At 44.6% G+C, this 27,716-nt stretch overlaps 1 protein-coding gene across 1 annotated transcript; it reads left to right on the top strand.

The window, feature by feature from the left end:
• The first annotated feature begins 9,319 nt into the window (after window positions 1-9,319).
• Window positions 9,320-27,355, top strand: LOC140898234 (uncharacterized). Its single transcript, XM_073311783.2, has 5 exons — window positions 9,320-9,522; window positions 10,045-10,093; window positions 11,550-11,722; window positions 20,138-20,251; window positions 20,559-27,355. The coding sequence occupies exons 3-5, from the start codon at window positions 11,584-11,586 to the stop codon at window positions 21,488-21,490; spliced, it is 1,185 nt and encodes a 394-aa protein (XP_073167884.1). The 5' UTR covers window positions 9,320-9,522; window positions 10,045-10,093; window positions 11,550-11,583; the 3' UTR covers window positions 21,491-27,355.
• The last annotated feature ends 361 nt before the right edge of the window (window positions 27,356-27,716 follow it).

The following is a 27,716-nucleotide window of genomic DNA, read 5'->3' as shown; positions in this document are numbered from 1 at the left end:
CCCTTTAGCAAAACATGATTCCAATTTCCTTACCCCCATTCCCTGTTCCCATTTCCCCCTTTAGCAAAACATGATTGCAATTTCCTTATCCCCATTCCCTGTTCCCATTTCGCCTCTTTAGCAAAACATGATTCCAATTTCTCCACCCCCATTCCCTGTTCCCATCTCTCACACCCACACACCCACCCCCTCACTTCCTGACTGACTGCAGACTATATAGTAAAACTTGAGTTCGGCTTAGCTATACCTTAACCAATCATTTTCCTGAAATTTAACTAACCAATCCTAACATATTGTAACATGATTATGTAACCAATTATATCCCACCACCTTAATAGTTTACACCCAGCAAAATTAATTATACAGCAGACAGGAACAATCACAGAACCAGACAGAGATTATACAGACAAACAATAGCAAAGTGGGAACTATAATGACAAAACAATACAGAAGTGAGGATTTCACATCCCAGTACTGATAAGTGAGTTCTTGCCAGACAGGATGCTATCAAATTAAGTTTCCTTTTACATTTTCTAGGCATTTCCCTTTCTCTGGAGGTGATAGGCACTATCAGGACAGGACTGTATTTCTAACAGCCCAATAGCACCTTATTTCAATGTGACTAGTTTGGGATGTGAGGAGGTGACAGGTCGCTTCCTAGCTTATGGCTGCCTCTGCTGCTTAGCCAAAGGCCTTAGCCTAAGAACAGGGCCTCAGACTGTGACAGTAAGAGAAGGCCCTTACACCAGCAGACAGTGATTTTGATTCTTTCTTTTATACCTCTAGAACTAGCCAAGTGATAAGAATACACCTAAATTCTTAAAGTACAGGCCTTTGCAGACAGGCCTGAATATCTATATCCTAACACTCCACCCCTTTTTTTTCTTTTTCTTTTTTGGGATCCTTCTGCCCAGGTATCCCTGGAAAAGCATAGGACATATGGCGACACATTTCCTGATAGGGCCAGGCATCAAGGTGGAAGGTGTCGATATTTCATTTGTCCCACTGCCCCTTGTGTAGTATAGTGCCCTGCACCTTCTCTCGTACAGGCATACCACACCTATTCCAATTAGTGTTCCAGACTTCCCATTATAGCGGGCCCGAGAAGGTTGGGTCCGGGTTGTCTAGTACACTGTAGGGTTTGGAGGGCTTACTACATTACTTATAGGTTATCTCCCTATGCAACGTAACACAAGTACAGTTAACAATACAAAATCCACAGCAACACCGAGTCCTGACCACTGCAGTAAGGTCCAACATCCGAGACACCCCCAAAACACTGCCTCTCCTCCTTCGACAGGGTCACGATCTGATGTGTCCAGTTGCTGGCAGTTGCCCCTGCAGGTTTTCCTTGCTTTTGTCCACATCGTAAGTCCATTGAATGTTCACAGAGAAATGGGATATTGTCCAAACCAGCTTGACCACTTGGTATGGAATCAGGCAGTAGGCCCCGGTTTGATTATTCACAACAATAAGATTCACAGATCCATTTGTGCACCAAAGTCCAGATAGCAGCATGTAAATGTGAGTAGTTTGGTTATGAGCTGATGTAATTGTGCCCCCAGTAATATGTACATTCCCAGCAAAACACCTTATACACAGTACACCCAATTGTCCACCCCTCGCATAGGCCATTGATCCTGCTCCTCTATAGTCATAGGAGAGGGGCACATCCAAACATCTTCTGTTGATTTACACTATTTTACACACCCCGCCATTGATTCCCAGTGAGCTCCTCCCCTTCTCATTATTTCCATAGGGCTTGTGGGGACCACCTTAGTTGCCATTCCATTTCCAGGTACCACGGTAGCTATTACACAGGTGCTGGCCTCCTAGTTGAGTATTTTGCATTCCCATACACATCTCCCCCCCAAGGTCAGCCTTTTGAAGCCATCCCCCACCCATGTCATGAGGTTTTTTGTTCATTGAAACACAGCAATGCTAGCAACAAGACAAACACCACAGACAAACAACACAAAACATAGATCCATGGTATTCTGAGTTATTCTTCCGCTGGCGCCAGCTTGCTTGTAGAGTGTCTGAAAAGCAAAAGAAACAATTTCCACCCCCCTGGCGGGGACAGACTATGGCTTAATAATAATACCACTTTCTTTTACAAACTTCCTTGCTAATTGCAGGAAAAACAGAAGAATTACCTCCTGGCTGTCCTTATTTTGTTCTATAGTCAGGCTAGTGAATTACCCCACTCACTGGTCACTTATGAAATTCCTGAGGTGGTTTACCTCAGTTTCCCCTCTTGTTCAACAGACCATGTTTGCAATAGTTTCTCTGCTGTACCAAGCTTTAAGTTTATTCCCAGGTAATAGCTGAGAGACAGCTTCTGATGTTAGCACTATACACACACACACACACACACACATCCCTTAAGGTTAACCTGTCCCCCTTATTTTCAGGCTTGACTTTTTTTTTCAGCTCCTTTTCCTGGAGGGCCATAATCTGAGACTTCTAGCAGCTTGTTTGCTGACCAGATGTATTTGTTATTTGCAGCTCCTTTGTGCCCATCAGCTAGGTGATTTGCCTTTACACACAGAGGCTTACTAGCTTGCTTTTGGATCCAAAGCTGTTAGCAGCTCAGACACTGTCTTAAAAGGGAAGCATTTTACTTCCACCAGAGTTCTGATTACTTTCCACTTTCATCTCCTGCTCCAAAACACACAGAGATCTGAAAAAGAAAGCACAACCTATTGTGGCCCCTTTTGGAGCCCTAATAGGATTTTAATTAAGTACCATGTTTTATTTGAATTTCTTTTACCCCTTCTCCAATATACACTGCACACGTCCTGGGAATATGCACATTCCTTCCATATAGTTTAACCTCCATAACATTATATTAGCCATATTAATTTTACACAAGGTGTAACTGCCTCCCCTATGCCCACAGAGTTTTCATGCACCCACCAAAGCAACAATCTGATCCCCCAGAGCCACCCCAAGGCTCAGTGTTCCCATCATTCCTCTCCTTTTCCTTTTACCTGTGCACATACAAAATGCTCTTTTACCTAACATTCCTTGCACTGGTTTACTCTTTTACACAACTGTACCCCAATTACATCTTGTACAACTAGACACAACCAGGGTCAGCCAAGTTAAGTTCCAATAGAAACCCCTTCCACCTTTAGTGATTTTGATTACATTACCCAAAAGTCAAATAATTTTGATCAGATTCTCTCTCCGCCTGCTGCCTGCAGCAGTCCCTTATAGACCATTTCTGTGGGAAAAGGGCCTATTTTCCCTCAGAATAGCTATAAAGGCTTCTGGGGACAGAAGCATAGTGGTGGTAGTAGCCACTAGACCTGACCCCCTTGGATAATTTAATTACCAAGCTTCCATCCAATGTGACTGCACAGAGTTGCACATACAGTTACATTTATAGAACTGGGTTTTATCATTAAACAAAAACTTATTTCTTGACATCTCACATAAGTATCCAAAGTACCCTCCATTAAAACTTCAGAAAAACAAAATAGTGTGGAAGGGCAGGTTGCACTTTGAAACTTTTTTTTTTCTTTCTCTCCACTCCCCCAGGACCAAGTCCCAGCTCCAGTCTCTAAAGGTCATCTGTTAACTCTGCTTTTGACTATAAACCCTTTTGTGCCAAATCATCTTTCACCACCCCTAACTAATTTACAACCCTTCAGCAGCCCTTGCTGAAGCAGCACCAAACTTGAAAGATTCCTGGCAGCTTCCCGTAATGCTGCCCTTACTTCAAACCTCTCACAAGGGGACTGAAGTGCCTCCTTTCCCTGGAAGGTATTCAGTCCCCATGGGCAGGGACCTTCTTCCACTAGCCATATACCAAGGAGGGTGGGCTCCTCAGCCACCCCCCAAACCTCTGGGTCCCCTAACACTTCCTCCATTTCCTTTTTAATCTCATCCCAGGTTGACCCCTGCATCTGGTATGGGCCCTGGTTCTTCCTTATCCATTTATCCAAAAAATCCTTTAACCTGGCTTGCCAGAACCCGCAACTACCATCACGAGAGTTCGCGATACCCCCTCCAAGCAGCTGCGCAGACTGTTGGGGAGGGGGACTTACAGGCTGCCACTCACCTATCGGATGCGATGCATCCAAGTCACCGGCACGAAGATGTTAGAGATTCCTTCACCCACTTCCTTCCCTGGTCCTTCTCGCATGAACAAAGAGCAACAATACCCGAAGTCCAAAGGTGCAAACAATTCGATGTTTATTGGGGTGAACTTCCAACAAGCATGATTCCAGTTTCCTTCCTTAGTATCCTCCTTCCCAGCTCTGACACCACAGAGCCTTACACCTGTGTCCCTGTTCCCATTCCTGCCCTTAGCAAAACATGATTCCAATTTCCTTACCCCCATTCCCATTTCCCCCTTTAGCAAAACAGGATTCCAATTTCCTTACCCCCATTCCCTGTTCCCATTTCCCCCTTTAGCAAAACAGGATTGCAATTTCCTGACCCCCATTCCCTGTTCTCATTTCCCCCTTTAGCAAAACATGATTGCAATTTCCTTACCCCCATTCCCTGTTCCCATTTCCCCTCTTTAACAAAACATCTCTACTGACCAATACATGGTAGAGCTGAGGCCGCAGCTCAGTGGACCCTTAGCTGAGGTGGCAGCTGAAATGCCTAAAGAACACATGAACAAGTATGAACTGTTTAAATCCAAGGCGAGAGTCAGAATGGGGATAACACCCGAGCAGTCTCGTCGGAGGTTCAGAGCCCTAAGGTGGAAACCAGACGTGTCATTTACTCGACATGCCTACCACATTGTGAAACATTGGGATGCCTGGATATCAGGAGCAAGTGTTGAATCTCCAGTAAATTTGCCCTTCCTAATGCAAATGGAACAATTCTTAGAGGGTGTTCCTGAGGAAATAGAAAGATACATCCTAGATGGGAAGACCAAAACTGTAATCGAGGCAGGAGAGATTGGAGCCAGATGGGTGGAGGTGGCAGAGAAGAAGAAAACTGGTCGCAGTTGGAGCGGAGACCAGAAGGGACAACCCCAGACCACACCCTATTACCGGGGGCCACCCAAGGCCCCACCTACCTCCCAAAGAACCCTCCAGACACCTTATCGTCCCACCACCCCATTCTCCAGCAACCCATCTTGCCCCAGTGACCTGTCAGATGGAAGATGTTTTAAATGTAACGAGCTGGGGCATGTAAAGGCCAACTGCCCCAAGAACCCCAACAGTTCATTGCACCAGAATCACACCAGAGGTCCGCAGGCCCAGATACCTCCCAGATACCTTTGGAGCGGAGGGAAACTGTGAGTGTGGGCGGGAAGAAGGTCACCACGTGGAGGGACACCGGAGCACAAGTGTCAGCTATCCATGCTTCCTTAGTGGACCCCAATTTAATCAACCCAGAGATCCAAGTGACGATTCAACCCTTCAAGTCCAACTCTTTCAATTTGCCTACAGCCAAGTTGCCTGTCCAGTACAAGGGCTGGTCAGGAACGTGGACTTTTGCAGTCTATGATGATTATTCCATCCCCATGCTGTTGGGGGAGGACTTGGCCAATCATGTGAAGCAGGCCAAGAGGGTGGGAATGGTCACCCGCAGCCAGGCTAAACAAATCGTGAGGCCTAGCTCTGTTCTGGAAACTTCTATCAGGACCCGGTCAGAGGTGATGGACCCGGACCCCAGGCCAATGTCTGCAACACCAGTAGTGGATCCAGTCCCAGAGAAATTTACAAATTTACTGGAGATTCAACAAGAAGAAAGTCAAGGAAAGTGTGGGCTCCTTAGTGAATGAGGGAGGCAACCTGGTGACAGAGGATGTGGAAAAAGCTGATGTACTCAATGCTTTTTTTGCTTCTGTCTTCATGAACAAGATCAGCTCCCAGACTACTGCACTGGGCAGCGCAGCATGGGGAGGAGGTGACCAGCCCTCTGTGGAGAAAGAAGTGGTTCAGGACTATTTAGAAAAGCTGGACGAGCACAAGTCCCTGGGGCCGGGTGCGCTGCTTTAGCATCCGAGGGTGCTAAAGGAGTTGGCGGATGTGATTGCAGAGCCATTGGCCATTATCTTTGAAAACTCATGGTGATCCAGGAAGGTCCCGGATAACTGGAAAAAGGAGAATATAGTGCCCATCTTTAAAAAAGGGAAGAAGGAGGATCCGGGGAACTACAGGCTAGTCAGCCTCACCTCAGTCCCTGGAAAAATCATGGAGCAGGTCCTCAAGGAATCAATTCTGAAGCACTTAGAGGAGAGGAAAGTGATCCAGAACAGTCAGCATGGATTCACCAAGGGCAAGACATGCCTGACTAACCTAATTGCCTTCTATGACAAGATAACTGGCTCTGTGAATGAGGAGAAAGCAGTGGACATGTTATTCCTTGACTTTAGCAAAGCTTTTGATATGGTCTCCCACAGTATTCTTGCCAGCAAGTTAAAGAAGCCTGGGCTGGATGAATGGACTAGAAGGTGGATAGAAAGTTGGCTAGATCATCAGGCTCAACGGGTAATGATCAATGGCTCCATGTCTAGTTAGCAGCCGGTATCAACTGGAGTGCCCCAAAGTTCAGTCCTCGGGCCAGTTTTGTTCAATACCTTCATTAATGATCTGGAGGATGGTGTGGATTGCACCCTCAGCAAGTTTGCGGATGACACTAAACTGGGAGGAGTGGTAGATATACTGGAGGGTAGGATTAGGATACAGAGGGGCCTAGACAAATTAGGGGATTGGGCCAAAAGAAGTCTGAGGAGGGTCAACAAGGACAAGTGCAGAGTCCTGCACTTAGGACAGAAGAATCCCATACACTGCTACAGACTAGGGACTGTGTGGTGAGGCAGCAGTTCTGCAGAAAAGGACCTAGAGGTTACAATGGACGAGAAGCTGGATAATAGTCAGCAGTGTGCCCTTGTTGCCAAGAAGGCCAATGGCATTTTGGGCTATATTAGTAGGAGCATTGCCAGCAGATCGAGGGACGTGATCGTTCCCCCTATTCGGCATTGGTGAGGCCTCATCTGGAGTACTATGTCCAGTTTTGGGCCCCACACTACGAGAATGATGTGGAATAATTGGAGAGTCCAGCAGAAGCCAACAAAAATGATCAGGGGGCTGGGGCACATGACTTATGAGGAGAGTCTGAGGGAACTGGGATTATTTAGTCTGCGGAAGAGAAGAATGAAGGGGGATTTGATAGCTGCTTTCAACTACCTGAAAGGGGTTCCAAAGAGGATGGATCTAGACTGTTCTCAGTGGTAGCTGATGACACAACAAGGAGTAATGGTCTCAAGTTGCAGTGAGGGAGGTTTAGGTTGGATATTAGGAAAAACTTTTTCACTAGGAGGTGGTGAAGCACTGGAATGCGTTACCTAGGGAGGTGGTGGAATCTCCTTCCTTAGTTGTTTTTAAGTTCAGGCTTGACAAAGCCCTGGCTGGGATGATTTAGTTGGTGATTAATCCTGCTTTGAGCAGGGGGTTGGACTAGATGACCTCCTGAGGTCCCTTCGAACCCTGATATTCTATGATTCTATGTGTGCCAAAATACATCTTTCCCTGTGCATTAATTTCTCTTTTATAACACCTATAGATAACCACAAAAAGATCACTGCAAAATAAACTTCTGCAGTAACTGGACTGTACCTTAGGTGTTTAACGGTAGTCACAAATGCCTTATTTTCTATGTATTGGGAAATATCTCTGCAGCATCATTTGGGGAATTAGCCTCACAATACAGGGTGTGTTTGGGAATGTAAAGGGAGCTAAAAGCTTAGGGCATTGATCACACTATGAGCCAAAGGAATTTCTCTATTGCTTTTCCTATTTCTTTATCCACCTGCCACAATAAACATGCCTGTCTTGCAATGTATAACATTTCTTTAACCAACACGGGGCTATTATCTTGAGCAGGGGAGAAGAGAGGGCACCAAGAAGCATGGGAAAGCAAGTTGGTGGCACGTTTGGCCAATGGTGGGATTTGATACTTCAGGGAAATAAACCTTTCACACAGCTTAGTCTGAAGTGTCAAAGCCACCCTGAGCACACTGGGGGTAGGGATGTGGGAAGCAGGTCAGGCAGTGAGCGCTCATAGCTCCCATTCGCCCAACAGGGCAACACTCACCCTATACCTGGAAGAAAGTTGTTTAAATGTGCCTGTACAATTCTATTGCAATACAGTGCATAATGCTGAGTGTTGGAGCTCTGCACTACAGCAGTTCCAGTCTGGGTCTCCTGGGTTCTGGGGACATCTCCAGCACCTGTGTCCCTGGCCCAGACACACCAGAGATGTGTGTCTTTCTGAGTGAATCTCCTCCTGGGTGACATTTGACAGAAACGGTCCTCATTGCTAGATCAAAGGCAACAGGAGGAATTTGGTGACAAGCCAAACATTCAGTCAGTCTTGCAGTAATAACATCACGAAGAATAAATTAGTGCTATGGGGAACCCCCTTCCCCACAAAATTAGAAAAATAATTGTATGTTACAATATCATAATAAAAACACACAAAGTATTATACTGGGAAACACTGAGAGATGTATCAGAGGGGTGGCTGTGTTAGTCTGGATCTGTAAAAGTGGCAAAGAGTCCTGTGGCACCTTATAGACTAACAGACATATTGGAGCATAAGCTTTCGTGGGTGAATACCCACTTCATCGGATGCATGTAGAGATGTAATTGCTTAAGTTTTTATATAATTTAATATTAATTAATCTTAATAATTATATTGTTCATGATGATTTACCATTAAGAACATAAAGTAGCTAAATGACAGCCATCTGCACACTATTAAACCACATAAATGATGGAGCATTCAAGCAATAAGAGTCAGCAAAACAGCTTTTTAAAATAAAAAATTAAAAGGAGTGAAACTGCATTCACAGTGAATTACAGGAAAGAGAGTCCAGTTCAGGCAATCAGAACAGCAGACAAATCCAGTTAGTGAACTGCTGTGAGTCTGTATGTATCTGCATGTTACAGCTCCTCAACTGACAAGGAATGTATTAAACACCAAAAACACATATGGAAATTATGAATTGTTTAGCATGGGTGTGTAAAATATTTCACTGAATCGGATCTCATTTGGCAGCTCAGTGTATCATCTCAAATGGAGAAGATCTGCCCTGTCAAGGCATTGGGCTGAACTTTGCCTTTAATATCACAGCCCTGGGGAGGGGGAGCTGAAAACATCTTCTCCTTAACCCCAGTTCCTGTCCCTGATTTTACCTACCTGCCCCACGCCTGCCCCCTGTACACGCCGTGCCCATCCCGCCCCTCTGATTCCCCCGCCCCAGTTGGAAGCAGAGTCTGGTGGTAGCAAGGGCAGAGTGAGGGCAGAGGCTTCAGCAGCTGTTACTGCTCCGCAGCTCCGGGGCTGAGCTTCCCGGGTCAGACGCTGCCGCCGCCTCCATCGTGAGCCGGGAGCCCGGGCTGAGCCGCTGCCGCTGCCCAGCGGGGTGTGTGCGGGGAGAGCCCTTCCCCAGCGCCCCTCGGGGCCCAGCCGGGGGGACTTTCTCCGGGGGCTGGAACCAGCCCCGGCCTCTGCCGACACCAGCCCCGGAGCCGGAGCCTGCAGGTGAGGGGAGAGACCCGGGGGAAGGGCCGGGGCCGGGCAGGAAAGTGACTCTGCACCAGCGGCCTCGGCGGGGGGTCTGCGAGTCCCGGAGCTGCTGCCTCCCCCTCCCCGGCTCTGCCCCCCTGAGCGCCGGCAGGAGCCGAGCCAGCGCCGGGAGAGCGACCGGGCCGGGCCAGGGACCAAGTCTCCCAGCCCGAGGGGAGGGGAGGGGGCAGGAGGGAGACAGGGGCAGAGACTGGCAGGGGCAGTCAGTGGGGAGCGAGGTTCGCGGCTCCCTGCCCAGCCCCATTCCCTGCAGCACCCCGGGCGGGTTGACTGTCCTGGGGAGAAGGGGAGGAGCAGGGAGAGGAAAAGCCAGTTCCTGCCTCTGCCTGGTCCCCGCGCTGCTGGGGGATGTGCAGCGGCTCCTCGGATTCTGCTCTTTCATGGCAGCTGGAGCTCACAGTGATCCTGACAGTGTCGCTGCACAATTTCAGTCTAAAGGGACTTTTCAGTTGCTTATAAAATTCTCAAATTTTGTAGACGGACCTCGGATCTGATACCGTCTGGCCGTGACTGTCTTGTCTTTACGGTAGGTCATGTGGTTGTAGCTGTGCCAGTCCCAGGAAGCTAGAGAGACAAGGTGGGTGAGCTAATATGTTTTATTGGACCAATACATACATACCAATATACACAGAAGTTGGTCCACTAAAAGATATTACCTCAGCTAGGTAGCATAGCTAAGAGCTTTAGGGTAGACAGTCTCTGCCCTGGATGAATTTATGGATGAATGTTCGAAGGGAATCCACGTCTCCCGCCAGGAACACACACTGCCCTGACACACCTTGTCCACACTAGAGAATTAGGTTGGTTTAAAAATCCACACCACTGAGTGACATGGCTAAAATTACCTATGTCCCCATGTAGACAGCACTAGGTAAAAGGAAGAATTTTTCTGACCTACCTACCACCACTTGGGCAGGCGGGTTACCTGTGCCGACAAGAGACCCCCTTCTGCTGGCACAGGTAGTGTCCGCACTGACGTGCTGCAGCAGTGCTGGTCCAGCAATGCAGCCATGCTGCTACAGCCATTTAAGGGTGTGCCAAGCCTTCTGTGTTGGCGACATAATTTCAGGGTAAAGGGACTTTTTCCGTTGCTTTTAACATGCTCACAGTTATTGGATGGACCTCAGGTCTGATCCAGTCTGGCAAATCCCATGTTCCTCTTTAGGGTGGAAAGTCTCCATCCAGGGGTGAGTACTTTAGAAAGTTGGGGGAAAACCATGTAGTTTATAGCTGAGAAAGAGCTGGTGGGGAAAAGTACACATATTACTATTAAAATATCAATTTCTGAGCAATTCTAATTGTAAATCTAATGCCTTGGGCTGCAGATTTGATAGAGAGAGAATTCCTAGTTCAAACAGTCTCCTCTCTGCAGCCTGGTTGATTTCTGAGTCCAAGTGTACATATCCCCCACACAGGCTGAGTTTTTCCCATTCAGGAAAATTAGTTTAAATACTTAAGATCCAATCTTGCAAGTTTTTTACACACATTTATGTCTTTGAGCATCTGAGTGCTCCTGTTGCCTTCATTTAACGTCTATTACTGTGAGGGTTTAAAATTGTCTCTGTGGATTTAGTCCTGGTGGGAGGGGCTGGGTCTGTGCTGTAGTTAAGTCACCATGGCCAAGAATTTTACGCACTGGAGCTTAAAGTTGATTTTCTCAGTCCATATTCAGGCAGCTAAATAGGAGGCCCGATGATCAGCTGTGCTGGCCACTCAACCCCAAATTTGGAGGCTCAGCATTTTTGAAATTCAGGCCACTTAGTGAGAGACCTGAATATGGATTTAGGAGCCTAGCTTTAGGTTGCTCTTTTTGAAAATCTTGGCTAAAGCATCACCTCAGAATGGCAGAGGCTAGAACATCTGTCTCCAGGGGAAGGGACAGGGATGAACTGGGATGTGAAATTGTCTAGAGCCCCTGAAACTGCCCCAATCACCCTTCTCACCCTGCCAGGCTGCAGAATAACGTCTATGTTTCACTACAGATCATCCCATCCCCTTAAGAGACAGGGAAGGGAAATGGCTGCAGTGGAGCTGGTGACGTTCGAGGAGGTGGCTGTGTATTTCTCCGAGGAGGAATGGGCTCTGCTGGACCGTGGCCAGAGAGCCCTTTACAGGGACGTCATGCAGGAGAATTATGAGACTGTGACCTCACTGGGTAAGGAATCCTGTCCCCTTGGGTACTAGAGGCTGGTGGTCTCTAAAGCATCTGGGTCTGATTCTGTGCAGGGTTCTTCATTGGTCCCCCAGATTTCAGAGGGATCAGTCCCTGAAACCCCCGCAACACATGTGTGAGAGTCTCTCTCCTCTGCACTCCTTACATGGAATAGGAGTTTCACCGACATAATGACAGTGCTGTTCTCCCCATAACCAAGGCTGTCAAGTGGGACAAGCTCACTTTCTCCCACCATTCCCAGGGCAGGTTACACCTCTGGGACCTCTGTCCCATTCTTTTTTTTAATGCTTGTAATTTAACTCTGTCATTGCATATTTCTCTTTTTAAGATCTCACTCAGTTCCTTCCAAATTTCAACTGTGTCAGCAATAAAACAGCGATTTCCCTGCATTTTGTTCAAGGCTACAGAAATAGGTTTCAGGGCACTCAGCCTGTGTTCAACATTTCTCTTAAGCCCCAGGTTGAGAACTTTGGCTGTGACAGTGCCATCTATTTTTTCACAATTTTGTTCACAAACTGTCATCAGATTAGGCCAGTTCTTGATCTAGTGCTCAAAACAGTCCACTGCTGAGTTCTATTGCACGTCTTGCGGGAGAGTTAGCTTGGGTCCTCCCACTTTTTTCCGAGCAGCTGCTGCAAAGTGGTTGTTACAGAAGTATTTTGCAATTTCAACAACATTCATCTTTATTTCTGGAACACTGAAGTCTTTGGCTAGGAGGTGCATCAAATGAGCACTGCAACCATATGTTATTAGCTTGGGACTCTCTTCTAAATAATTTCTTCTCATCTTGGATACATTTGCAGCATTGTCTGAGACCAAGCTGTGTGCTAGACATTTGAATTTTTTTTCACAGTTTGTTACAGCTTTTACTACTACTACTTGTAAGTATTCTGCTGTGTGTGTATTTCCTGATGTATCAATTGTTTCTGCAAGGAAGCCATTCCCTTCTTCTGTTGTCACACAAGCACACACAACAGGATCATCGTGGACATTGCTCCACCCATCAAGACTCAGGTTAACAATGTCACCCTCTAGACCTTTTGCACACTGCTCAATTTCTTTTTCATACACTTTATCCAGCAATTTGCCTGCGACATGTGCTCTGTTGGGTGGATTGTATCCTGGTCTTAATGGCTGAACCATGTTAATGAAGTGTGGGTTCTCAATCATACAGAAAGGAGAGTTTGTTGCATAAACAAACCGGGCAATTTTTTCATCAGTTATCTCTTTTTGTAATCTGCTGGTTCTTATCACAAGCCTATCTAGGGTTGTTTCTGGATGACGGAGACTTTTTTTCTTTTTGCTACAGGTGATATATTGTGACTCTGTGACATACATGATGTGACTGAAACACTATCATTGGCAGATAATTCTGAAACTATAGAAAATGATGGTGATCTTGAAGGTGGATAGTTTTCAGAATCCTGTATGTTGGGGATTGGATTCTCCTAAACAAAATAAGTCAATCAGTTATTTAATTATTATTACCATACTGCTCATTTAGTATTACTCATTGCATTCACTGACACTCAGTACTACTTTAAAGGTGAAATTGTAAAAGGAGGAACTGCCTATTTCAGCTATTTATTTTTTATCACAACTGCATCTAAAATGATAGTATCATAGAGTAATAACTATATTTTTTGCTCAAACATGAGAATTCAAGAATAGTCCAGAAGGAAGACAGGCAGTCCTTAAGAAGGAGGTATGAAATAAAAAACTTTACCAGCCTGAAGACCCTGCATGTTCAGACATGTTCCTTTCATCATCTTCAGTGCGGCTTCCTCCAAAGAAGGAATACTTCTCATGATGTTGTTTCATTTTTGCAACCAGGCCTTGCATTTCTTTGCTGCACTGTTTACATTTTGCATGCTTGCCTGTCTTACCCACAAGTAGAGGAACTTCATTAAAATATTCCCAAACTGGGTCTCTCTTATGGCCTACTGCCATCATAGGTTTTCCCTTGTAGTGAGAGAATGGTATGGTATATGTCAAATCAATGAAGGCTACACTCAGAAAGACCTCAAGACTTCTGGAATATGCTGCTCAAGCAGTTTCACTTTTGTTTCTACTGCTTGTCCCTCCCTTCTCACATTTATCTCCAGACTCCTTCTCCTTGTCCAGATCTATTCTGCCCCCAACAATCTTCTATTCGCAGAACTTTTTGAAACTTTTCACTTTTAGAGAGAGGTAAGGGATCGAGTCTGTGTACACACATGTGCAGAGGGACAATAGGGTTGAGGTCTGTTATTTCTCACCTCTAATATTTATTTATTTAAAACATTTTTGCTGTTAACAAGCATGTTATCTCTGGACACCAAAATCCACAGTTTGAGAACTGCAAAACTAAGCATCCCTGATGGTATCTTCTAGATTGAGCAGTGAGTCCCATAGGGTAGATAGAAAGATTAACCTAAATAATCTTTTCAGAAGCCCCTGGAGCCCCATAAAATTGGGTCCCTAATCCATGAACTATTGGAACTCATTTACAAAACTTTTCTTAAATATTAAATGAGTATATTGTCTCATACTATAGAATTAGAATTTATAATCCCTATTGCACGATGAGATATCTTAGTTTTAATTAAGATAGGCTATTTCCTCAAAAAGCATTTTATCAAAAAAATCCTATTTAAATAAAAAAAAAATCCAATTTTAGATTTTTTTTTAAAAAAATCATTGATTTTTATCCACCCTGTTTGCCAGATAATTGTAGTTTTGTGAAATGGCCCTTCTAAAGCACAAATTATGTATATCTTGTTGATCTGGACTTCATTCTGTTTGATATTTGCAAATGCAATCTGGGCATTGCTGAGAGCTGTATTGTCATGTAATGTCCATGCTAAACTGGAGCATTACCTCTGGCTTAAGTCTGCATTTGTAACAACCAAAGATCTGCATAAAGTGCACTGCAAAAGATATAGAATTCTCCAGTAGTGCCAAAAGGGTAGTGAACTCTTAGCCTTAGCATCTTACTTTTTTGAAATTTTTCTGTGGCATGATTTGGGCTATTTGCCTCAGAATAATTGCAAAGCAGAAGACATTAATGAGCCTGATCCAGAAACATTTTTTCTTTTTCTTGTCTCCAGGTGATGGGTGAAATTGTTACACTGTGGTAATTTTTGCAGTGTTGAAGGAAATGGGCACGTTTAGTCTAGACAAGAGAAGACAATGGGGACAAATGATAACAGATCTCCAATATGTAAAAGGCTGTTATAAAGAGAACGGTGATAACGTGTACTGCATGACCACCAAGGGTAGGATAAGAAGGAACCGGTTTAGTGTGCTGCAAGGGAGATTTCAGTTAAATATTATGAAAAACTTTCTAACTTTAAACATAGTTGAGCATTGGAACAGGTTACATAGGGAAGTTGTGTATAGTTACTCCTCACTTAAAGTCGTCCCGGTTAACGTTGTTTTGTTGTTTCGTTGCTGATCAATTAGGGATGCTTGTTTAAAGTTGTGCAATGCTCCCTTATAACGTTGTTTGGCAGCCGCCTGCTTTGTCCACTGCTTGCAGGAAGAGCAGCCCATTGCAGCTAGCTGGTGGGGACTTTGAACCAGGGTGGATCAGAGGCCCCCTATCAGCTCCCCACTCCCCTAAGTTCCCTGTGCAGCAGCCGCCCAGCAGGCTATCAATTGCCGGTGTGGTGTAGTAAATTGCTCTGCATAGGAATGTGCCGCCTACGGTGTACTGAGCATGCTCAGTACATCTGCTGAAGCCACTGCCCTTCACCCTGCCCTTATTAGCCGTAAGATTCTGTGGACTGCTTTTGACAGGGGTTAAAAAGTGGCAAAAAGGGAGAATCAGAGGAGGGGGTTGGCCAGGGTCTGAGCAGGGGGTGGAAATTTACTGGTCAAGGGGGTCAAGCAGCTGGAGGCAGCATTAGGAGAGGGGCTAAATGGCAAAATCAGGGATGGGGGGGGGGAAGGCGGAGTTAAGCCCAGGGGTGAGGCACTGGCAGAGGGTGTCAGAGGGCAAAACCCGGCAGGGGCAGAGGGGGTAACAGTGGGACTGAGACACCAGTGCTTGGCAAAATAGTTTGTTGCAAATTGCTACAGATAGCAGTCTCACATACCTATGATGTGAGAAACTGCTATCTGTAGGAATTAGCCTCACACATATATAGCAGTGTTACGGGTAGCACATCCCTACACACTGCAGTTTCTTACATGCATGTGTGTGTGAAAATGCTATCTGTAGGATTGTACTACCTGCAGCAGCGACAGGTCTTACTTTTGCTAAAAAAGGCCATCTGATGTAGCTAATTCAAGCAGTCTCACATGTAAAACCAACCTGATAGCTTTCTTTAACAGTGTAACAAGCCTTGTGGATGGGGGGAAGTGATCAACATGGTCTATCTTGCCTTTAGTAAGGCTTTTGATACTGTCTTCCATGACCTTCTCATAAACAAACTATGGAAATGCAACCTCGATCAAGCTAAAATAAGATGGGTGCAAAACTGGTTGGGAAACAGTTCCAACAGAGTAGTTATCAGTGATTCATAGTCAGGCTGGAAGGGCATAACAAGTGGGGTTCTGCAGGGATCAGGTCTGGATATGTTTCTATTCAAAATCTTAATCAATGATTGAGATAATGGCATGGAGAGTACACTTATAAAGTTTGTGAATGATAAGCTGGGAGGGGTTGCAAGTGCTTGGGAGGATAGGATGAAAATGCAAAATGATCTGGACAAATTGGCGAAATAGTCTGAAGTAAATAGGATGCAATTCAAAAAGGAGAAATGCAAAGTACTCCATTTTGGAAGAAACAATCAGCTGCATGCATACAAAATGGGAAATGACTTCCTGGGAAGGAGTACTGTGGAAAGGGATCATAGTGGACCACAAGCCGAATATGAGTGAACAGTGTAACACTGCTGGAAAAAAAGCGAACATCATTCTGGGATGTATTAGCAGGAATGTTGTGAACAAGACACATGAAAATGAACACATGTTCTCTGTATGTATATATATCTTCTTACTATATGTTCCATTCTATGCATCTGATGAAGTGGGCTGTAGCCCATGAAAGCTTATACTCAAATAAATGTGTTAGTCTCTAAGGTGCCACAAGTACTCCTGTTCTTTTTTTAAAGGCAATGTACCTAGAGTGCGGTCAGTGTACTTAAAGGGGCAATGCGCATCTCTCTCTCTCCCTGTGTGTGTCTCTGTCTCTGTCTGCCATGCGGTTTCCCCTCCCTCCATTCGTGCTGCCTTGTAGAGTGTGAGGCTACATTAACATCAATGTGTTAGCCCTTGAGGGCTCAGCCGAATGTTAGTTCATCATTTAGCAGTAAGGCATTCCCTGGGAAATATCCTACCTTCTTCCACCCTCTAATTTCACCACCTTAACCAAGCTTCACAATCATCATTGCTGTGTACAGTATTAAATAGTTTGTTTAAAACTTATACTGTGTGTGTGTGTGTGTGTATATATATAGTTTTTTTTGTGTGGTGGAAAAATTTTCCCCCTGGAACCTAACCCCCCCATTTACATTAATTCTTATGGGGAAATTGGATTCACTTAACATCGTTTTGCTTAAAGTCGCATTTTTCAGGAACATAACTACAACATTAAGCAAGGAGTTACTGTAATCCCCATCATTGGGGGTTTTTAAGAATAGGTTAGTCAGGGATGGCCTAACTATACTTAATCGTTCCTCAGCACAGGGATGGGCCAGATGACCTGCTGAGATTCCTTTCAGCCCTATGTTTCTATGATTCTGTTTCAATGATTCTATGACTTGCCCTGAAGCAATCGCTATTTTTTAGTTTTCTGATAAGTTCCTCTTTATCTGTCAAGATGAGAGCTACTGTAGAACTCCCGTGTGTTGAATGCAGCATGTTTTGAATTAGGACATTTTCATCTCCAGTTTTTAGATATTCCAAGAAGAGTTTATAGAGTAAGAGTCTTAAGGAGCTCAGTATAATTAACTAAGCAAAGAGAAGGCTGAGTGTTGACTTGATCATAGTCTACAAGTACCAAATGGGGAAGAGCAGAGGTCTCATCAACCTAGCAAACAAAGGCAAAATGAGAGCCTATGGTGGGAAGCCAAAGCTCGACATATTCAGTCTAGACATAAAGCACAAATGCGTAACAGTGATTTGAATTAACCATTAGAATGACTTACCCAGAAACATGGTGGATTTTCCATCTATAGACATCTTTAAATCAAAACTGGACATCTTTCTAAAAAAATGTAAAAATGTTAAAGAATTCCAAAAATATGTCATTCTAAAAGTTCAACCACAAAATATGGGCTTGCTTGTAATAGGGTTTGACTTAGATTAATAATCAACAAGATGTCAGACAGCCACATTCATTTGGTTTATTAAGTAAAGACAGATCAGCACAAATACAGAAAGGCAAAGGTTAACATAAATCCCCTTCTGTGGACAGCTTCACAGCTTATCCTCTTCTAAACTGGTTACAGTTTTGTGGATTTTTATACCCTACATGTTTACAACTATTCTAATTGATTGTCATATTTCTTCTCAGCTACAAACCCCACAATTTTACATCTTGCAGGCAGACACTGTCTCCAGTCAGATCACTGTCTTCTACTTTTTCCCTTCTTTTATACAAAAGAAGCAATGGTCACAGCAGTTTAACTATAAGTAATTTTCCATATTATCTTAACATAGCACATGCTATTACAATACTTAATTATATGATTTGTGGTTTACCCATATGCCCTTTGCATTTGGAACTTCCTATGTAGCTGCAAAAATAGGCTATACTCTAGATATAATTCCATTAGCAATACAAAGTTCTTCTGGTAGTAATTTTCCATTATTTCTCTTCACAGAACTATACAAAACTTTATGAGAGTATGACTTATATGCTAACATGATAAAGAAATAGCTGATTGAGTTTCTCTGGCCTGTGTCATGCAGGAGGTCAGACTAGATGAACATAATTGTCCCTTACAAGAGAGGTAGCCGTGTTAGTCTGTATCCACAAAAACAACACGGAGTCTGGTGGCACCTTAAAACTAACAGATTTATTTGGGCATAAGCTTTCATGGATAAAACCCCCACTTCCTCAGATGCATGGAATGAAAATGTGGACTCCTTGTTGTTATAATTGTCCCTTGGCCCTCAGATGCCTGATCCTATGTCTACCCAGGTATGTTGTTAGTCTTGTCTCTGGACTCAGGCACCAGTTACAAAAAAAAAAAAAAAAGAAAAAAGAAAAATCCTATTCAGCAAAGTCCTAAGCATGCACTTAACTCCCATTAAAGTGAATGGGACTCAAGCATCAAGAATAAGTTCTTTGCTCAGTGGTGTACCTGGGATCCTATGCAAATGAGCTCTGTGAGATTTATTGGGAGGGAGCGTCTTCCGCATTTGAACCCAGGTGAGAGGAGAATGACTTCTCCTCTAGATCTGTCCTCTCTGGGTCTGTGGTGTATGAAGCAGGCTGAGGGGGTGAGGAGAGCCAGCCCAAGGCTTGTGGTTTCAGCAAGCTGGGTGTCTGTGGGGGCAAAGCAAGACTCACGGAAGAACCAAATGACTATTGATTACTATGGGGATGGACCCTAGTGCTAGTCGATCATCACCTGATGAGAGGAGGCTCTTTACTCTCTGCATGCCACTGGGGGCAGGTGTCTAGTAATCTTCTTTCCATGGCCTGGGCGGTGTTTCCTCTGTTTATTTCATCACTGCTTGTATCAGGGCACTCCCTAGAGGCCCAAGTAAAGGATCACAGCCCCAGTGAGATGGGTGCTGCATGAGCACATAGTGAGAGACTATTCCCTCCTCCCCCAGAGAGCTCCTAGTCTAAGTAATATCTTCCATTTCTGGCTCGTGCCATAGATGGAATGGCATATGTAGGTGTGGGAGCTGGGAATTCGCAGTGATGGAGACTTAGGGCTGGTTTACACTACAGCTTAAGTCGATGTAATTTACGTTGCTCAGGGATGTGAAAAACATACACTCCCACTGGAGCAACGTAAGTTACATCAACCTAAGTGCTGTCCAAACCAGTGCTACATCTCTTGCTGACATAGAGAGGCGGAGTAATTAGGCCAATGGGAGAGCGCTCACCTGTCGGTATAATGTGTCTTCACTAGGCATGCTACAGTGGCACAGCTGCGCCGATGGAGCATTCTAGTGTAGACTAGCCCTAGGTTGAAAACCAGACACCTAGAGAGTGTAGCAATTCTGCTCATCCACCCAGGGGCACCAGATAGGGCCATTTCCCAGGCAGACTGGATGAAGTCTTGCTCCAAACAAGAGGATCATTTGCAATTTATAGTCCAGATTCTGTATGTGGTGGGGGAAAGAGGAAGGGGCCTCTTTGAGTGGGTGACTCAGATTCTGGGTCTGGGAGTAGTAATAGCAGTGACTGTAACAAACAAGAACAATGCTTGTTTCTTTGCCCCCAAGCAGGATTTCCAATTTCCAAACCTGTTGTGATCTCCTGGCTGGAACGAGGGGAGGAGTCATGGGTCTCTGATATCAAAGGGTACAAAGAAAGGGAGAGCCCAAGAGATGCCCACACAGGTGAGTAATTGGCTAAAATGATTCAGTTTTTATATCCTCTTGGCAGCCATTACTCATGGGTTTTCAACAAACTTGTTTGCCCAAGTAACTCATCCCCTCATCCATATCTGGATGTGAGGAGGAGGCAGAATTGGTCCCCTCCTGTCTCTACTCTGGGGAAGGATCTGGAAGGGATTCCTCTCAGCAATTTTCTATCCCCACAGCAGCTACTTTGGTTTGTTTACCCTTTTGCCATGCTTCTTTTTGAGGTTTCCTTTGCCCCTAGGCACAGGGACTGACTCCTGTCTGGATTCTCTCTCTATCCCAGCAGCTAATGGGACGGTGAGTGAGAATAAGGAGAAGAATCCTCAGCCAGAGGAACTGCATGGAGTGCTGTTGGAAAGAGCCGAAGAGGACGTTTCCCAGAGTCCTGAGCAGGGAGAAGCCCATGAGAGCCAGCACAGGCCAGAGACACAGCAGGGAATCCAGCCAGGGGAGAGATGGGATAAATTGATTCATCGGAGCAGAAAGGCGAAGAAAATAAAAGAAACTGTTCCGCAGAGAATCCCTGCTGGAGAGAGACCCAACACATGCGGTGACTGTGGGAAAAACTTCTGTTGGAGATTAGACCTGATTAGACACCAAAGAACCCACACGGGAGAAAAACCCTATAACTGCCCTGACTGCGAGAGAAGCTTCAGACGGAGCTCAACCCTTATTGAACATCAGAGAATCCACAGTGGAGAGAAGCCTTATAAGTGCCCTGACTGTGAGAAAAGCTTTCGTTGGAGCTCAAACCTCACTACACATCAGAGATTCCATACAGGAGAGAGACCCTATAAGTGTCCTGAATGTAAGAAAAGCTTCTGTTGCAGCTCAGACCTCACAAAACACCAGAGAACCCACAGTGGAGAGAAGCCCCATAAGTGCCCCAACTGCGAGAAAAGCTTCAGAAGCAAGTCAGAACTCACTCAGCACCAGAGAACCCATACGGGAGAGAGACCCTACAGATGCACTGTATGTGGGAAAAGCTTCCCTCAAAGCTCACAGCTTCTGCTACACCACAGAATCCACACGGGAGAGAGACCCTATAACTGCCCCAACTGCGGGAAAAGCTTCAGTTGGAAATCAAACCTTATTAATCACCAGAGAATCCACACAGGGGAGAGACCCTATAATTGTTACGACTGTGGGAAATGCTTCAATCAGAGCTCAAACCTTAACAAACACCAGAGAATCCACAGGGGACAAAAGCACTAGAAGTGTCATACTAGTGATGGGCCAAGTGAATAACACCTTTGCTGGTTCCCATCAATCTGAGAGGGTCAGGCCAGGCTGGACTGGCCGTCTAACAAGGACATGCAACAGTTATTAAAGCAGAGAATGAAACCACCTTCTTGGAACAGAGCCATGCGGAGCAAGAGACTGAGATAAGATTCACACATTGTGATGGGGTTTGATTACAACTTCTCAAGAAGTTCTGAACATCCTCTGATCGGCTCTTACAGTTTAGTTTGGAGCTAGTAACCTAGAACCATCTTTATTTTATAAGCTGCAAATTGTTTATTCCTGATAGTGTCTTAAGTGGAGGGGAGGGTGTCTTAAGCCCGCCCCTGTCATGGAGAAAGATGCCTATGTTCAGTCTGCAGGGAGACACCAATCTCCGCTTACCATTCACAAACCAGGAATGACAGGCACTCCTCTGGCTATGGGGCCACATTCAGTAGGAGTGTTCAGAGGCTGCCTAACTCCACTCAAAACAACCTGACTGGGGGAAGAGGAGGCTTTATCTCATAACCTTTAGCGCAGTGGTTAGGGCACTTACCAGAGGGGAGAGACCCAGTTCAAGTCTGCCTGATCAGAAGAAGGGCTTTGCAACCTCTGTGGTGAGTGCCCAGGTACTGAGCTATGGGATATACCGATGGGTGGGTGGTGCCTCTCAGTCTACCCTGTGGAAGCTGTTCCACTGTGCAAAAATACTAAAAGACTCATTGGGCCAAAGAGACTGAAAACGATGTTATAGGACACCCTCCAGCAAGGTGGGAGACCCAGAGTCCAGTCCCTTGCTCCAATGATGCTTTCAGTATCTATTCACAGGGCACTGTCCTGTGAGATAGTCGATTCCTATTCAAATCCCTTCTCATCAGGCAGAGGAGGGGACACTTCAAGTGTGTGTGTCGGGGGGGTATCGTCTCCCACATCCTTTTCAAGCACCCTAACCACTGGGATGAAAATTAGGAGGGAGGGCCATCTCCTTTCACCCTCCCCCATCCTCCCAGCTATTTTGTGTGGAGCTAGGCAGCCTCTGAACATGCCTGCCAGATTGAGCCTCTGGCTACCTTCCCCTCACCTGTGAATTGCGCTGAGGCTTAGGGGAGAGGCTAGGGCTTGGGTGCCTAGGGTGAGGCAGCCGCATGCACATCCAGAAGCAGGAACACAGGCATCTAGCGCAGGGGTTCTCAAACTGCGGGTTGGGACCCCTCAGGGGGTCGTGCGGTTATTACATGGGGGGTCACGAGCTGTCAGCCTCCGCACCAAATCCCGCTTTGCCTCCAGCATTTACAATGGTGTTAAATATATTAAAAAGTGTTTTCAATGTATAAGGGGGGTTGCACTGAGAGGCTTGCTATGTCAAAGGGGTCACCAGTGCAAAAGTCTGAGAACCACTGATCTAGAGGATTTTTACTGCAAAAACGTAGGTGCCGAGTGAGGTTAAGAGCCTACAGGGATAGATGGCACCTGAGTGGGAGTGCTGTTATCACAGGGGTGCCTAGAAAGGTGCCTAAGAACCTTTGAATCTCCCCCGCCACCTTACTTAGTACAATGCATACATACAGATGAAGAGATGGGCTCAGTTAGATTGTCAATGTGATGTCCTGACTTGGCTCTGGGCACTGAGCAGGACAATGATTTATTTGTGACTTTCTTGCTTTGAACCAGAAAGTTTGGGTTGGTCCTGCTTTGAGCATGGGATTGGACTAGATGACCTCCTGAGTTCTCTTCCAACTCTAATCTTCTATGATTCTGGAAGAATGGGGTGGATCTGAGTCCCAGGGTATGAAAATGGGCATTTGTGGAGCTGGGGCCTCCAAGAAAGTCTCTTATGGGTCTGTTTTACACAGTATAAACTATCAAGTGTGATTACACTGGGGTTCTGTTTTTTATTCCTATTAGTTCCCATCAACTCATAGATCTGGAAGGTTTAACTAGATGTCTGAGTTACTGACTATTACCAGTAGCGTTACACACTTCTTCTGTCATGGATCTGCCGTTCCCCATTTTGAGACCTGTATCCTTTACAAAGTCCTCTATGACTACATTCCACAGAATTCATAATTAATCTGATTACATGTAGAATCCAGGTTCACTAAATACACTGTAGTTCCACTGTTATTAACTTCTTATTTCATTTTTCTGATGCAGGCATTTAGCACAAAAATATAAAAAAAACACTTTAGACTCAGGACAATGAAAATACATAGAAATTAATTCCCTGGAATGTAATAATAGCTGATCAACCTTTGTGGACATTAATGGTGTTGTGATTCCTTCTGTGGTGCGTAAATGTCTGATTTTGACCGCTGAGTATGCAATTTTCATACGCTTTTCCTTAAAAGTGATACCATTACGATTTAATGAAATAGCTCACACTTGAATCATGTATTCTTGCATTTAAACATAAGCAAGGCCTGATTTTAGGCCAAGTTACCTACAGTTGAACCCTGAAATGAGTTAAATGGTTTTATTACCCTCTTTTCTGAATCCAGAGTTAACAGACTTTTCTAACAATATAAAAGTTGTCTTATGACCTTGAAGAGGAGTGTATAGCTTTAAGAGAAGGAATAAACAAAGGCGTTTCTATGTCCCTACATGTTCTAGACCCTAAACAAGTGACCTGTCCTCCTCTCCCATCTGTTGTTGTAGATTTATATGTAACATATTAAATAAGCCTAAGTGGCTCATGACCATGAGTGCAGACTGTCAGAAATCAGGCAGACACCTGGAGCTGGAGCTGTGTCCCTATAATTAGGGTTCACCAAGCCAGAAACAAATGTGAACTCCTGCATCACGATACCAGTCTTGCCATGGACTCACAGACACTCCCATCAGTGCCTCCTGTTTGTCTTGCCACCCAGGCAGTGATGAGTGATAAATGGTCACTTATACCAAAGATCACAAAATATTCAGGTTGCTTCCAGACCCAAGAGCCCAGTCACTTACCCCAGATCAATTGGTACCCTAGATCTTACACGAAAGACAATGTCTGTAGCCAGTCCTGTAATAAATTATCTATCTAAAGGTTTATTAACTAGGGAAAAGAAATGAGAGTTATTGACAGGTTAAAGCAAGCGAACACATAGAGACAAATGAGTTACCATCTGAATCCTAAGTGACAGTGTCTGTCAATTCAAAGTATCTTTCAGGGCAAACCCAGGAGATAACCCCTAGGGATCTCTGGCTTCAGTTTGGTTTCTCTGGCCCTGTGAGAGGTCAAACGCAAAGAAAGGAAAAATCTTCATATCAACTATTTTTATTTCCCTCTTCTAGCATTCAAAGCTCTGGGACAAGGCTTCTGCACATACTTCTCCATGAGTGGATGGGACAATTAACAAAGTCTTTGTATTATAATGGCCTATTTAAATTTTGATAGTTCTCCTGGATGGGCTGGGTGGATTATTTCCACAACTGGGTTCACAAGTTCAGAGCAAACATTTTCAAAGTTATAAGCAAAACTTACATATTTCCTTATAGCCTGGAATACGAATATTACAAGTGAGATTAATGCATACAGCAATTTACAAGCATTTCATAGAGTCTAAACACTAAATACATTCTTACAAGACTAATACCTACTTTGAGCAAAACTAACATACAGATGAACTGGACTGGTTTCCAGCGCTGAGTTTGTCAGTTCTTAGCTAATGCTTGCAGCCTTGGCAAGAGCTGGCATCTGGTCTGTAACTAAAACTGATTTAGTGCTGCTTTAAACTGTGTGCTTGCACTGCAAATAACTGCCACTTATTGTTCATGCCTTGTGTGTATCGTGCAGAGCTCACTTCACTTACCTTACTAATTTACTGCTTAAATGAGCCACCCTTCAATCTTTGGTTTGAAGAATACATAACTAAAACTCATCTGTACTTATTGTGTTATCATAGCTTTGAGGAAATTCATTGTTTGATGGTTAATTTTGTTTTGTTGTCCTGTGTCAATTTAATTCATAACATTAAGTGCTTTTGAGAATTAGCAACTATAATCACTATTTAGCTCTGACGTGTGTCTTACCCTCACCCCTGCAGCTGTGCTGTCTTTGCATGTGTGAATGAGAATTACCTGCTAAGAGAAGCATTCTTAGAACTCTCCCCCTTGTAATAGTACACTGCGTGAGTGAGAAAAGCTATCTTCTGACTTCAAAATCTGACGTAAATCTTTATTTGTGTGTTCTAAACTTTAGAATAATTTTATGCTAGTCATGTTGTGTTTTTAACTAGAGAGTATTTAATGTGTTAATACCTGACACCTCACACTAGCCTCATTCCAATCTTGGTGAAAGAATTACTATTTTACCATTGTCTATTTTAAATACCAAAAGCCAGGTACTTTGTGATAGTACTTTTTCTATATTTGAACATTAGTGTTGTCCCATTGGTATACATAATTACCTTTAATAATCAATCTTTGTCTTATGCCAATTAATTCAAACACCAGGATCTCCCTGCAACACAATGTCTACCTATCAACTCTCTAAGAACACTACCTCAACCAAAGTACAGTAACTCCTTGCTTAATGTTGTAGTTGTGGTCCTGAAAAATGCTACTTTAAGCAAAGTGATGTTAAGCAAATCCAATTTCCCCATAAGAATTAATGTAAATCGGGGGGTTAGGTTCCTGGGAATTTTTTTTCACCAGACAAAAGACATATATATACACACATACACAGTATAAGTTTTAAACAATTTAATACTGTACACAGCAATGATGATTGTGAAGCTTGGTTGAGGTGGTGAAGTTAGAGGGTGGAAGAGGGTGGGATATTTCCCGGGAATGCCTTACTGCTAAATGATGAACTAGCACTCAGCTGAGCCCTCAAGGGTTAACACGTTGTTAATTTAGCCTCACACTCTACAAAGCACCACGAATGGGGGGAGGGGAGACAGCATGGCAGAGAGAGACAGAGACACACACCGTGTGTGTGTGTGTATGTGTGTGTGTGTGTGTGTGTGTGTGTGTGTGAGAGAGAGAGAGAGAGAGAGAGAGAGAGAGAGAGAGAGGCGTATTGCCCCTTTTAAGTATGCTGACTCCACTCTAAGTCCATTGCCTTTTAAGTAGATCAGCAAGCTGAGACAGCAGCTGCTGCCAGCAAGCTCCCTCCCTCCTGAGCCCTGTCGTGTCCCCCCTACCTGCTCTGTGGAGATGGCCCGATGGGGTAAAGAACCTGGGGGGGTGATGGCAGGAGCGGGGGAGGAGGAGAACACCCTGACATTAGCACCCCTCTTCCCCCCCCCCCCCCCCGTCTCCAGCACAGCAAGCAGGAGGCTCCCGGGAGCAGCTCCAAGGCAGAGGGCAGGAGCAGCACATGGCAGTGGGGGGAGGGACAGCTGAACTGCCCAGCAATTGGTAGCCTGCTGGGCAGCTGCTGCACAGGGAACTTAGGGGAGCAGGGAGCTGATAGGGAGGCTGCTGGTCCACCCTGGTTCCAAGCCTCCCCCCCCCCCCCAGCTCGCTCCAACAGGCTGCTCTTTCTGCAAGCAGTGGACAAAGTAGGCGGCTGCTGAACAATGTTATAAGGGAGCATTGCACAACTTTAAACGAGCATGTTCCCTAATTGATCAGCAACATAACAATGAAACGATGTTAACTGGGATGACTTCAAGTGAGGAGTTACTGTATTCAAATTAAAGTTAATCAAACTGCTTTCTGAATTTGATCACTTGTAAAATTGTCTATTGACTGCACCAAATCAGAGCCAAACCTATCAACTCTGCTCTATTGCATAATAATAACACTGGGTGATTCGTGTACCCCAGCTTTTGTGTGTATTATTCTAACCATTTTCAGCTATTGACATGCTAAATGCTGCTGAATTTCAAACTGTAATAATCATATGACTGTGAATTTTCTTTAAGAATCATGCTTGCCTAAGAATACTTCTTTAGACAAAGTAAGAAAAGTATTAATGGTTTTGCTAATTTTGTTGACACTGATTTAAACTTGATTGTCCAATCCAACATATCTAGTTTTGTCCACTTTCATTTTTTGTTTAAAAGTTTTAATGTCAAGTCAAATTATAGTTTTTAATCAAGTTACTTCATTGAACATATACTTGGTTATTTGACATTAGGGCCATGTTTACCCCCATCGCACTTTCACTATCCTCCATATTTGACAAAAGCATGGAGTCTGCACAGCTTTGAATGATGAATAATGCGATGGTATTTGCAGACCCACAAGAAGAACTGCAGCAATGGGGCCATGACCATTTCCA

This window comes from Lepidochelys kempii, chromosome 14 (genome assembly GCF_965140285.1).
Source record: "Lepidochelys kempii isolate rLepKem1 chromosome 14, rLepKem1.hap1, whole genome shotgun sequence".
NCBI classification, from domain to species: Eukaryota; Metazoa; Chordata; order Testudines; family Cheloniidae; genus Lepidochelys; species Lepidochelys kempii.
Note: the sequence above shows the minus strand (reverse complement) of the source record. Positions and strands in the feature narration are given on the sequence as shown.

Excerpts from the sequence above, each read along its gene's own strand:
- LOC140898234 (XM_073311783.2), top strand. The coding sequence starts at position 11,584 with ATGGCTGCAGTGGAGCTGGTGACGTTCGAGGAGGTGGCTGTGTATTTC. Across the intron at positions 11,723-20,137 it reads TGAGACTGTGACCTCACTGG|GATTTCCAATTTCCAAACCT; the intron begins GTAAGGAATCCT and ends GCCCCCAAGCAG. Across the intron at positions 20,252-20,558 it reads CCCAAGAGATGCCCACACAG|CAGCTAATGGGACGGTGAGT; the intron begins GTGAGTAATTGG and ends TCTCTATCCCAG.